Source organism: Eublepharis macularius, chromosome 12 (genome assembly GCF_028583425.1).
Source record: "Eublepharis macularius isolate TG4126 chromosome 12, MPM_Emac_v1.0, whole genome shotgun sequence".
Taxonomy (NCBI): Eukaryota; Metazoa; Chordata; class Lepidosauria; order Squamata; family Eublepharidae; genus Eublepharis; species Eublepharis macularius.
This window is the reverse complement of record NC_072801.1, coordinates 79178126-79191326: the sequence shown is the minus strand read 5'-3', so window position 1 is coordinate 79191326 and position 13201 is coordinate 79178126. Positions and strand designations below refer to the sequence as shown.

The window sequence follows — 13201 nt, the reverse complement described above, 5'->3', positions numbered from 1 at the left end:
AACACCACCATGAATCCATCTCCGGCAGGACTCCCATAGCAAAAAAAGCTGTGACAGCAGCAGACACCAAGAGGACCAAGGCCAACACCATCCCAGGTTTCACAGGCACTGGAAGCAATACGAGCCAAACTTAGGGTCATTTTAAAATTGGTTTTGCTTTTCATTATTGTCTACCCAGGTAGCAGATGCACAGCAAGGCCGGAGAACACTGTCGGCTGCGCAAGCTGAAGCTCTTCCTTGATGAGCCTTCCCGTCTCATCCTCCAGCTTTCATTCCTACCTTTTCTCTGCCTGTCCCCCCTGCCTCTCCCCGATATCTTTGAGGCTGCAGTTGACCTGCCTTAGTCCTGCATGCAAAGCCTGAGCATTCTGCTGGCTGGCCCCTGCTTCCAAGCCTCCAACGCCAGAGGACCTGAAGCAGACCTGTGCTGCTATAGCTGCCATTGGCTCAGCTGCTCTGATGTCATAGAGGGGCTTGTCAACCTAGGTCCAGACAGTGGGCGGGGCAATGGCTTAGAATCTGAATGCCAAGGTGCATGAGCAACCTTTGCGTAACACTTAGAGCACAAATACTGGTGTTCCAAGCCTGGGCGGTACCTTGTGAGTCTTAAGTTGATCAGTCACAAAGTCTTCATTAGTTTTGCGTCCAGTGGAAGGATGCAGATCTCACTCCAACAAGAACAACATTTGGTTTATATATTGCCCTTCAGAACAACTTATCGCCCACTCAGAGCAGTTTACAAAGTATGCTATTATCATCCCCATAACAAACAATCCCCTTGTGAGGTGGGTGGGGCTGAGAGAGCTCTGGAGGGCTGTGACTGACCCAAGGTCTCCCAGCTGGCTTCAAGTGGAGGAGTGGGGAATCGAACCTGGCTCTTCAGATTAGAGTCCTGCTGCTCTTAACCACCACACCAAACTGGTTCTCCTGATATCTTTGAGGCGGCAGTTGGCCTGAGAGTAGGGGTAGGACCTCCTGACAAAGGGCAGCAACACAGTTGTTTGAAAGACACTTTTCACCCAGGACTGATTGCCCAGGAAAGAGCTGTCTTGAATGGCATCTTGGTGGAAGCAGATGCTCTGCTTAGCAGGAGGGAACTTGACTAGGAAAGGCTGTGTTTGGCAGTCAGGCAGAGGAGGCCGGGAGCTTCAGAGGCAGGAGGGACTGAAATATAGAAGGGAATCAAGAGTTCTCCTGCTGCTGGTCTCTCGTTGAAGGTACCTGCTGATGTCAACCTCACAATTTCCACTCCCCCTTTAGCCTCCTTAGTTGTATCCTGGATTAGGAGAGACCCTGCATCCAAGCTTGGCTCTGTTTTGGCTAAGGATGAGATCTCTATAGGTTAAAAAAACAACAACGTAATATTCAACTTTTGGATCCCACCAAGACGGACTCTGATGTTCCATCTACCAGGCACTTTTAGAGGGAGTTTAAAGGACGGGCAAATTCCCTCCTAAACCTTACACTTTAGCAGTGTTACTGCAACTAAGCTAAGCTCTGCAAGAGATAAGCTGCTAGCCCAAACGTGAAGTCCCCTTCCTCTGAGATCTTGCCACAGCCTGCTGCTTTGCATTTTGAAAGGCCCTGCCTTGCTGCTGAGAGAGGCATCTCTTCCGTTGTCTCCGCTTGGCTTGTGGCCTGCAATCCTGCGTTCTGCTGACATTCCTGTAGCCCTCTACAGGAACCTGCCTGGTGCAGTGAAGAAGCAAACCTGGACATCAGTGTCTCACAAGAGAATGGTGACAAGCACATTTTAAGTGTCCGGGGATGAGCAGTCCGCACCCTCCGGACTGGCCACAGCCACGGCACCCAGCGCCTGCGAAATCCCCCATGATGTGGGCAGAAGAGGTGCTTGATGGGCAGGTTGCTTTGAATGAAGCTCAAGGAGGGTGGGGCTTAAGTACTTCATCCTGCATAATAAATGTGCCCTGGAAGCCTGCCCTCTGAGACACGCCTCCTCAGGTGGTGGTGGTTTAATGGCACGTGGCAGATGCTCAGGGGTGCTCTTTACATAGTGCTTCCTCCTTCTACCAAGACTGAGGTTTGAAAACAGGTTGCAGTTCACATTAATCTGCATGGCCATTCCTCCCAATGAACTGCCCCCAGAATTCCTAGCCTTAAGTGCCACCACGCAATGCTGCCAGAGTCTGTCCCCTGGGCCCACCTGGTTCACTGTTGCCTCCTCTGACTGCAAGCGGCTCTCTAAGATCTCACGTGGGAGGAAGTTTTTTCTGACATCTGCTGCTGAGATCTGTTCCCCGAGGAGGGAACTTGGGAACTACCTGCATAAGTCCTCCCATTCTCCCCCTCCAGTTTTTTTGGGGGGTGGGGTGGGGAAACATACCTTGGGTACCGGCACTCAATGGGAATTTCACGTGGGGGCACCAAATCCGCCTCTGGGCAACCTCTGGTTTCTGGTCTGTAGAACAAACAGTTTCTGTAGATCACAGCATCTGGAAACAGCTGTATAAAGGAGAAAGTGTGTATCTTGTCACTGTAGAAAGTGCTTCCACGAACATCCATAGGCCCAAAGGTGGAGGACAGTACAGCTATGGATATAAGTTCCGGGTACAGATCTTGAGCTAAGTATTTGACAAAGGCTAAGTTCAGTGTAGTGGTTAGAATGGGGTATAAATGAAAAATAAGTTGTTTTTTTCTGCTGTAGTACAGATGAGAGACTCTTGTGGCACATATAAAGCCAACAGATTTATTGTGGGAGACACATTCATTGCACTTAGTCACATGGAGGAATTATGTCCTGTGTTGGTAGAGAGACCTATCCAGTACAGCTTAGAACAGTTGCTTCAAAAAGTCACAGAATGTTAGCAAAAGTTGTGACATTTTCATGTAAAACTCGCGTCTTAAAAACACCTACAGTGATCATTCACAGAAGGTGTCATTGGTGATCTCAGGCATACTAAGTAGATTGAATATCTTTTGTAGGATATTTTTATCTACTTGGAGCATTGAAATTTCCTCCCCAATCAATCCCTAAGGTGGCCCAGAACCAGATGTCTGGAGTGAAGTCTGGCAAAATCCTATCAAGCTTCACAGTGAAGAATCCAAAAATCCAAATTCCAAATGCCGTTTCTCTCACCCGGGAGTTGCCCACAGAAGCTCTTCTGCTGGCAAAGGTTAACTTACAGGACAGCAACAGAAAGTCCTAAGAGACTGGAATGTTCTCCAAGGAGTTTCTGAATGGGACGCTTTAGGGTCTCATTTTGATGTTCGTTGGTTTCTTTTGGGTAACAATTGGTTTGTCCTACACAGACAGCAGAAGGGCTTTGCTTTTCACACGATTGCATTAATCACCTTGGAAGAGAAGGAGATGAACAAGTTCCACCCCAGCCTGAATGATGGAAGTCCCCAGGCATTGTCATCTGAATTTCACCCGGCCCCCACCAGAAGTGGAGAGAAGGGGAGCATTGCCTGTATTCAAAAGTTTGCTTGTCCACCCATTGAGAGATTGCAGCTGGCCTGGAGGGGCGGAAATCCTGTCCCTTTAACAGAGGCTTAATGTATGGAAATAGGCAGTTGGAGTTTTCCATGGCATAGAGGTCAATAACATCACCTGGGATTTGCTGCAGCTCCAATTAATATTAAAGGTCCAGAGGAGTTAGCCGTGTTAGTCTGTACTCGCAAAATAGTAAGGAGTCCAGTAGCACCTTTAAGACTAACCAACTTTATTGTAGCATATTGTAGCATCAGCTTTCGAGAAGCACAGCTCTCTTCGTCACATGCAACTGACCAAAAGAGCGGTGGTTCTCGAAAGCTGATGATGCATTTGATGAAGAGAGCTGTGGTTCTCGAAAGCTGACAATGCATCTGACAAAGAGAGCTGTGGTTCCTGAAATCTGACAGTGCATCTGACGAAGAGAGCTGTGGTTCTTGAAAGGTGATAATGCATCTGATGAAGAGAGCTGTGGTTCTCCAAAGATTATGCTACAATAAAGTCAGTTAGTCTTAAAGGTGCTACTGGACTCTTTATTATTTTTTAATATTAAAGGGGCATCTAAAGGACCATTTAAAAAGTTGGAAACACCACTCCTACCTTTTTCCACCCAAGAATGTGTGGTAGGGGTGGCAGGTTATTGGTAACATGACAAATTTCCCTGTAAAGAACGGGAGTTTGCTTTTCAATACAGGCCTGTTTTCTGTAGCTAATATAACTACGAGCATGGCAAGGGAGGCTCTTTTAGGAATTTGTCCCCTCCTCAATTTTCCAAAGAGGGCCTGAAAAATGACATGAGCTAGAGGGTAAAGGCAACCATTACCTGAGTAACTCACGAGCCACACTGCCAGAATCCTACTGTAAAGACAACCCTGTCTCCTCCAAGGGATGACGCTGGACAGGCCCCTAAGGAAATGGGAGGAGCTTGAAGCAGCAGTGAGGCAGCTTGGACTCTCTCCACTAGCACAACCACCTGAGGGCTTTTGCATTTTACTTTCACCCAGCGAGGACCAGTTGGCAGAGCCCAAAAGGAGACCAGGCCCAAGGGAGGCTGTGTTCCTTCAAAAGGAAGAATTGGTGCCCGTGGCTGAGCCTCAGCTGCAACCCATATCATCCCACAGGCCATATAAGCCCAGAAAAAGCCCCTCATCCTGCTTATTCTGCACGAATGCCAAAAACAACATCCCCTTTCCCACCAGCACCTCTTTATAAGCTCCCCTATACCAGCTAATTAAAGATGTGCTTTTTGCCTTCATCAAACACCTGTCCCAGCCAAGAAGGCAACTGGAGGCGGGGTTAAGTTTGATTCACTGGGCAGGGAAATGAACCAGAGATAGTGGTTAGAGTAGACACCAGTGCTTGTGTTTTCTGGTGGATGAAGAGGGTCCAACAGAGAAGAGCAGAGTTCCAGGTAAGGCTGCTAACTTTTAAGATGGTCCCTCAAGTTGTCCCTTTAATATCAGTTTGACCTGCAGCAATTATTGAGTGATGTTATTTTGCTCCATGCCATGAGAAGCTCCAACTTTTTCACACATTAAACTCCTATTCAAGGGATGGGACAGTTTTTCCTGGGCTGTTGACAACCTTAATGATAGAAGGAATGGTGATATATTTCTTAATTATTGCAGATATCCCCCTCAATGGACCTTCATGTCTCTGGTCAAGCAACCTAGCAGGTGTGTGAGAAGAGTGCAATTCTTACGCTGGGAAGAACGGGGAGAGAGGCAAAAAGCCCTTGCTGAGAGTTGGTTGAAGCAGCTTAAGGGGGGCTTAGGATTTCTCTGTCTTTCTAGGATCTGATGGGGTAGCAGATCGGCTGCCTTGTAGAAGTGCTTCTTTGCCTTCACCAGTCCTCTATTTATAGATTGATAAATGAAGTAAATATTTTAAAATATTTTCCAGTGTGCTCCCTCCTTCAGAGTAAACCAACAGGTAAGGACTAGCCCCTGCAACTTTCCAATGCTCAGAGAAGTAGGGTGCATGTGACAATACTCTATTATAGCATGTTAATGTAAGGTGTCAGTATTACCATTATTCAGGGTTCAGGTCTCAGCCTAGAGTCTCTTGAAACTTAATCTCACACCCAAGGCAGTTTCCAAGCAAGTTAAAATCACAGTATTAATTACAGTCTGTTTAAGAACAACAACATTCGTGGTGCTGGAAAGCACCATCATGATACAGCCAACTTATGGCGACCCTTCATGAGGTTTTCAAGGCAAGAGATTACCAGAGGTGGTTTGCCCTGGCCTGCCTCTGAATAGCGACCCTGGGCTTCCTTGGCAGCCTCCCGTCCAAATACTAATCAAGACTAGCCCTGCTTAGCTTAGCTTCTGAGATCTGATGAGATCAGGCTACCCTGGACTAACCAGGTCAGGCATACACATTCATAGGTACTGTCCAATCACAGACTTAACTGCCAGTTTCCCCCAGGTAGTCAGACCCTCGGGTTAAGCCCCCTTTGCTGGATCCCATTTGGAAGGACCTGTTGCTGATGCACATGTATACCAAAAGCGCTATGCCTCTAGCCTCTTTGCATGAGGATGAACGGAAAGGAAAGGTGGACACAACTCCTTTTTGCACAGGCAGGTCCAGAGCCACTTACTCGTCCTCTTTTTTTGTCATGTGACTGTGATGTCATGCACTCACTGCAGGCCCCTGGTTCCACCGGTGGGTTAAACATGGATTTAATTATTTATTCCTTTATAGCCTACCTTTCTCACTGAGACTCAAGCCGGGCTACAAAATATAGCAAACAATTCAGTCAGACATCATAAATCACTCATTAACAATGCAACAGAACTAGGATGGCAGAACTGGAAAACAATGTAAGCAAACAAAAAACTGCCTTATGGTATGGAGGCTTTGGGTCCAGCGGCACCTGAGAGAGAGACCAACAACATTTTCAGGGGATGACCTACCAAGAGTCAAGTCCCCTTCTTCATATATATATTTTAATTATGGTATTTAAATGCTTTATGGTTTTAAATCATACAAACTGTGTAATGTGATTTTAAATTTTAATTGTAATCCGCCCTGAGCCTGCTGATGTGGGGAGGGTGGAATATAAATTGAATATAAATACAATAAATAAATAAAATATTCTTCAGGTATCTGAAGAAGGGATCCTTGACTCCAGAAAACTCATGCCCTGGAAATCTTGTGGGTCTCCCAGGTGCCACTGGACTCCAGCTCTGCTGTTCTGCTACAGATCAACGTGGCTACCCACCTGAAACTGTCTTAAGACCTGACCTACCAAAATGGAGTTACAAAGGTAGACAACAACGCACTAAAAGCAAGATGACACATGCAATAAATGCTGCAATAAACGCTCCTACTCGCTTACAAAAGCAGACTCTTGCACTATTCCATTATACCACAGGCCCAGTATACTAAATTTATGATATAATATAGCAGGATTTGAGTCCAGTGGCACCTAAGAGACTAACAACATTTTCAGAGTATAAGCTTTTGTCTCTCAGGTGCCAGTGGACTCAAATCCTGTTGTTCTATGGCAGACAAACACAATCAGATCAGATCATAGCCTATGCAGAGTTATGCCAGTCTAAGCCCATTGACTTGAGGGAAGGGCTCTCAGATGCTTTGCTAATGAGTTAGGGACCATAGACTTCACCACTATGTTTGCCTTACATACTACCAGTTGTCTTAAATACGTGCTCCTATGAGCTACTTGTGCTTCATGTGGTCTATTGTCAGCCGTAGAATTGCTTATGTTCTGTTTCAACATTTCTTCAACTCTGCATGGATTCTTACTAATGCTATGTCTTTGTAAATTGTGTTTATTTACCCCATGGCATTGTTTATGGAAATGTCCTTGAAACTGATTGTACTAATCTCACACTATGTAATCCTCTTTGAGTCTCAGTGAGAAAGGCGGACTATAAATGACATAAATAAATAAATGGGCAGGAGTAACTGTGCTTAGGATTGCTATAATGTAATATATCAATCATCAACCAAAAAGTAGACTGCAATGAAGAAATCAGAAGAAGACTGAGATTCAGAAGAGCAGCCATGAGGGAACTAGAAAAGATCCTTAAAAATAAATTTGTCTCTCTGGGGACCAAGATCAAAATAATGCAAACGATGGTATTCCCCCATTACTATGTATGGATGTGAAAGCTGAACAGAGAAGAAAGCTGATAGGAAGAAAATTGATTCATTTGAAATGTGGTGCTGGAGGAGAGAGTTTTGTGGATACCATAGACAGCCACAAAGACAAATAAGTGGATACTGGAATACATCAAGCCTGAATTCTCCCAAGAAGCTAAAATGACAAAACTGAGGCTATCATACTTTGGTCACATCATGAAAAAACAAGATTCTCTTTGGAAAAGTTAATAATGCTAGGGAAAGTGGAAGGCGTAGGAAAAGAGGACTTAAAATGAGATGGCTTGACTCAATAAAAGAAGCTACTCCACAAAAGAAGCCAGTGTGCGGGATTTGAGCAAGTCTGTTAAGGATGTGACGGTTTGGAGGTCTTTCCTTCATAGGAGGCAACTTCAGAGTACGACACACACACACTATACAATATTCAGAGGAGTCAGCCGTAGTTGCCAACTAGTAAAAAGAGTCCAGTGGCATCTTTAAGATGAACCAACAGCTCTCTTTGTCAGATGCAACTTTATTGTAGCATGAGCTCTCGAGAAACACAGCTCTCTTCGTCAGATGCAACTTTATTGTAGCATCAGCTTCCGAGAACTACAGCTCTCTTAGTCAGATGCTACTTTTTTGTAGCATAAGCTCTTGAGAAACACAGCTCTGTGGTTCTCGAAAGCTGACGCTACAATAAAGTTGGTTCCTCTTAAAGGTGCCACTGGACTCTTTACAATATAATACATCAGCTCTGACGAATGACTGTTGCAGGCAATCATCACAGCGGGGGGCCGTTGCTGCCCTTTAGTTTGGGGCCGACTTCTTCCCCCGGGCCCGTCCCCCGCCGCGAAAGCGCTCAGGGCTCGCGGAGCACCGAAGCGCGCCTGCGCACATTGCCGTAAAGGGCGTCGGCGTCCGGCCCCTTCGCCGTAAAGCGCGGCCGGCGGTCGCGCGTCGCCTGGTCGTGCGGCGCTGGCTGAGGGGCCGGAGGGCTCGGCTCGGCTCGGCGGCGGCGGGATGCTGGGCGGGCAGGCGGGCTCGGGCGGCTTGGGGCCCGGGTCGTCCCCGCTGCCGCTGCTGCACCCGCGGACGGGGCGGCTGGTGACGCTGTCGCGGGGCGGGCGGAGCGCGGCGCGGTCGCAGCCGGGCCAGGAGTTCAACCACGGGCTGGTCCTCAGCCGGGAGCCCCTCAGCCCCGGCGCCGTCTTCACCGTCCGGATCGACAGGAAGGTGCGCGGCGGCGGGCAGGGGGCGAGGAGGGGGCCCGCCGGGAACAGCCCCGGGGGGCGGCGGCGGCGGGGCAGGGGGCCGGTGGGGGACGCGGGCGCCGCCTGGGCTGGCTTGAGATTTCTCCGTTCATTTTTGAGAGGATGTTTCTGCCGCCTTTGCAGACACCCGCTTGAGGCGGCTTACAAAAAAAAAATCCAAGTTTTAAAAGCTGCTGGTTAAAAGCCACCCTGACCTGGAGAGGCTGATCTCATCAGATCTCAAAAACCAAGGATTGCAGAGCCAGGCAATGGCCAGCCACCTTTCAAGAGTCTCTTCTCTTGAAAGCCCCGCCAGGGGTCGCCATAAGTCAGCGATGACTTGAGGGCGCTCTCCACCACCACCAGTTAAAAGCCAGCATTAAAAAGGCCGCAGCCCAGTGTAAAACCTGCACCGTAAAACCAGTTCCAGGCAGGTGAGAGGTGCAGGTCTGCAGAAGGAGCAGAACTCGAGTCCGGGAGCACCGATTTCAAGATTTCCGGGGGATCTATTTTCCAGAGCCAAGGTTCCGTGGTGACAGAAGCGCTTGCCCCTCCGAAGCGTGTGCCCTAGAGATCTTGTTGGTCTTGAAGGTTCTGTTGGGCTCAGATCTTGCTCACCACAATAAACAGGCCACAGACAGCTTAAAATAACAGTTTCCAGACTAAAAAAAGTGTTAAAACATCGAGTCCTTCATTAAAAGCCTGAGTGAACAGAAACTTTTGGCTTGGCACCTAAAAGAAAGTGTAGGTGTCAGGTGAGCCTCAGCCTCAAAGAGAAGGGTATTTCATCAGCGAGGTGCCATAACTGAAAAGGCCCTGCCTCTGGTTGCCACTTGCCTCACTTCAGAAGATGGGGGGGGTGCAGGCACAGAGAGCGGGCCTTGAGAGTTAGATCTTAATTGGCAGGCTGGACAGTAAAGGAGGAAGAGAGGTGTTCATGTGTGTTCATATGGAGCGACTCATTGTTTTCACCCTGTCTGTTCTCCAAGGGCTCCCTGCCCTTAATCACAACATCCCTGTAAAACACTAAGCTGAGGGACTGCAGCTGGTTCACGGTTACCCAGGGAGCCTTCTTGGCACTGAACAGAAATTTGAACATATTTATTTATTTTCAATTTCTATTCCGCCCTCCCCACACCAGCAGGCTCAGGGTGGATTACATTCATAGGCTTTAAAATTTACATTCCACAAATTAAAATCACAATACATACAATATAAATATTTAAAAATGTAAAGCAGCACAAAAATAGTTTGACTATTTAGATGAGATTTTCTTCATCTAGGTCTAGCACCCTGGCTGCTTCATCACATTCACATGAAATATGAATGGGTAAGGGGTCAACTGGGGCTACGTTTGGAGTAAGAGAAGCATGGCTCTAGGAGAGTCATCCAAGTGATTGGCAAGTGGGTACCAGAGAGGTTAGTGGGGATTGTTGCTGATGGCCTCTTTTGGGCCTTCCCAGAGCACCTGCCCGATTGCTTTAGGAACGGGGATTCAAGGTGGCTCAGTGGCAAAGCTCCTGTGTTGCAAGCGCTACAGTCCCAGGTTCAGTTCCCAGCAATTCTTGTAAAGAATATTGGGTGTCCAAGGCTGGGAAAGATTAGTCTCTGCTAGAGAACTCTCGTGGACCAGAAGTCGGAATGGGTAGAAGGCAGTGTTACAGGGTCATATGATTCGAGGGAACTGCTGTGGCCTGATCCGGCAGGACTCTTCTTGTGCTTGAGCTTGTAGAATGATGGTATTTCTGGACCACTTGGTGGTATATTCTCCTTCATCTTGGCAAATCCTGGTCAGATCCCACTGTTCTTAGACAGCTCAGAGTTTGCCAAAATGGCCAGGGTGGTGGGTGGGGTAGAGAGAGAATGAAAGAAAAACCTTTTGCTAATGGAGAGAACTTTACCCATCTCTGGTGTGTCAGGGGGACTTTAAAAAACAATCCTTCCACATTGCAGGGTTTCCTTCTGTGTACCGACACTTTGCTTTTCTCCATTTTCAGAGTTCAGTCCAGGAAGATGGAAAGTAAATAGTACTTCTGTACACATTTAATTTAATTTAATTTATTATATTTATATTCCACCCTTTCCGCTTTCGCAGGCTCAGGGCGGATAACAAATAAAAACACCGTTTAAAACATTTAAAAACATTAAATAATACATTTAAAAACATTAAATATTACAGTTCATGCTGCCCAGTGGTTCATACATGCCTCTGTGTTCGCATAGGGGCGATGGTTTAACCCCCCCTTCACGGGGGGGGGCACTGCCCGGCATCAGCCATATGCCTGGCGGAATAGCTCTGTCTTACAGGCCCGGCGAAATGCAAGCAAATCTTGCCGGAGAGTACCATTCCTTTTCCAACAAGTAACCACCCCCATTTCCCAGATCTTTTGGAATCAGGAGGCAGGGTTTCCAGGCCTGAGGCTTTGAAGCTGGTTTGAGCCCCAGCTTCTCTTGGCGGTTAACTAGAAACCCATTTAGTGTGCGTGCAAGAATACTTTGACTTGTAGTTGGAGGCTCCGTTGCTGCATCTCCACTGAACTGCCGTGCCCCTTTCCCTGCAGGTGAATTCCTGGAGTGGTTCTATTGAGATTGGGGTAACGGCCTTAGATCCCAACCTCCTTGACTTCCCCAGCAGTGCCACAGGCCTGAAGGGTGGCTCCTGGATCATCTCAGGCTGCTCAGTGCTGCGGGATGGCCGTTCCATCTTGGAGGAGTATGGGCAAGACTTGGACCAGCTGGGCGAAGGCGATCGAGTGGGCATCCAGCGCACAGCCAATGGGGAGCTGCGGCTTTGGGTCAACGGACAGGACTGTGGCGTGGCTGCTACCGGCATCCCCCTCCGTGTCTGGGCTGTGGTCGACCTGTACGGCAAGTGCACCCAGATCACTGTCGTGGCAGGCAGTGCAGAGGAGACTGAGGAGGGGACTGCTCACGATGAAGGTACTTGTGAGCAGCAAGAGAAACGTGTGGAGTTGTGTACGTGTGTGTCAGTCAGCTTCTGGGCAGATACCTTCTTGTGGTGGCTTGGGGCAGAAGTGTGACAGTCTGGCAAAATTCAGGGGGGAAATATTCCCAACAGAAAAAGTGGGGAATTTTAAGGACCGATGGGGGGGGTGGAAACTCCTATGAAACATTTTCCCTATTAGAGTGAGTGAAACGAAGCACAAAAAGTAGTATGAAAATTTTAAAGACAATCAACAGCACTAGATAACGATAATACCTATGTATGCTGTAGTCATATATTACATTTTCAAGGATATTCGGTTCAAATTCATCAGTGTGGCAAGAATTAATATGTTGTAACGTATTCCGTGATAATACGTTATTAAAGTTCAGTGTTGTCAGAGTCAGAAAAGTTTAGATTAATATGTATAGATGCTGATAGTGCTACATGTTGTGACTGTATGGGAGGGTTTCTGTCAAAATGATACGCTTTCTTTGTTTTCAGCAGAACATGTTTTTCTATCTTAAACTTTCCCCCCTACTGCCCCAATGGCAAAAATTAAGATACTTGTGTGCCATAGTAACATAGGGTGCAGCATTCTGCAGCTCTCTCAAGTAGGGGGTAAGGTTACCATTTGCCAAATAGTACGTTTTATATGTGCTAAAGTTATAAATGATGCATTTTATGTTGTTAAAACTTAAAAAAAACCCTTGTCTCCCCCCCCGCCCTCGTGGCTTCAAAACTTTCAGAAATGTTACATGCGTAGTTCGAGGTTCCCTCCTTTCCTCCACCAGAGCTCGAGGGGGAGGTGTCTCCCGTTCCCCAGGGCCTTTCGTATGGGAGAGTTGGGGGGTGCACGGGAGCCTCCCCCCACAATGGTACTTTGGGATGACTCATTGGGAGGTTTTTGCTGAGTCAGCATGGTCATCCAGTCTGGAGTCAGGTTCGATTGGCTAGGAATGCTGGCGCCAGGAGCTGGTTTTTATGTGTTTGCCTTCCCCGGGAGTCTGTAGCTTGTGTCGCCTGATGCTCTTGAGTGTGTGGGTGTCCTCTGCTTGTGGCAGACGTGGGTCTGGGTTGTCTGAGGTGGACCATGGGGAGGGGGGCAGTGTACCATTCTGAAGTTGCTGTTGTGGAGGAGGAGGAGCTGGGCAATGGGCCTAGGGATCGGCGAACCTGCTAGGCAGTCTCCGTATAATTGCTTCTTTCTCGCCTGTCCCCTCCTTTGCAGCCTTGGACCTGCCTTGCAATCAGAACCGGCCCGATAAATTTCCCAACAGCCTGGAGTCAGAGAATGGTAAGTGTTCCCCCTTGTCCTGTTCCAACAGTGACACACAGAACAGGTGTACAGATCAGAGACTGCTGGCGATGCTCCTTTTGGGTTGTTCATTCTGCACAAAATCCCATCATGTGACAGGGTGCAAGATGGCTGACACCATCCTGTTG

The 13201-nt window shown here is 47.7% G+C and overlaps 1 protein-coding gene across 1 annotated transcript in view; it reads left to right on the top strand.

Moving 5' to 3' along the window:
- Window positions 1-13201, top strand: part of NEURL4 (neuralized E3 ubiquitin protein ligase 4) — a 36121-nt gene that overhangs the window by 1614 nt on the left and 21306 nt on the right. The window contains exons 2-4 of the mRNA XM_054994552.1: window positions 8500-8794; window positions 11373-11751; window positions 12987-13052. Coding sequence (XP_054850527.1) covers window positions 8500-8794; window positions 11373-11751; window positions 12987-13052 — 740 coding nt within the window. The remainder of the gene's footprint in view (window positions 1-8499; window positions 8795-11372; window positions 11752-12986; window positions 13053-13201) is intronic.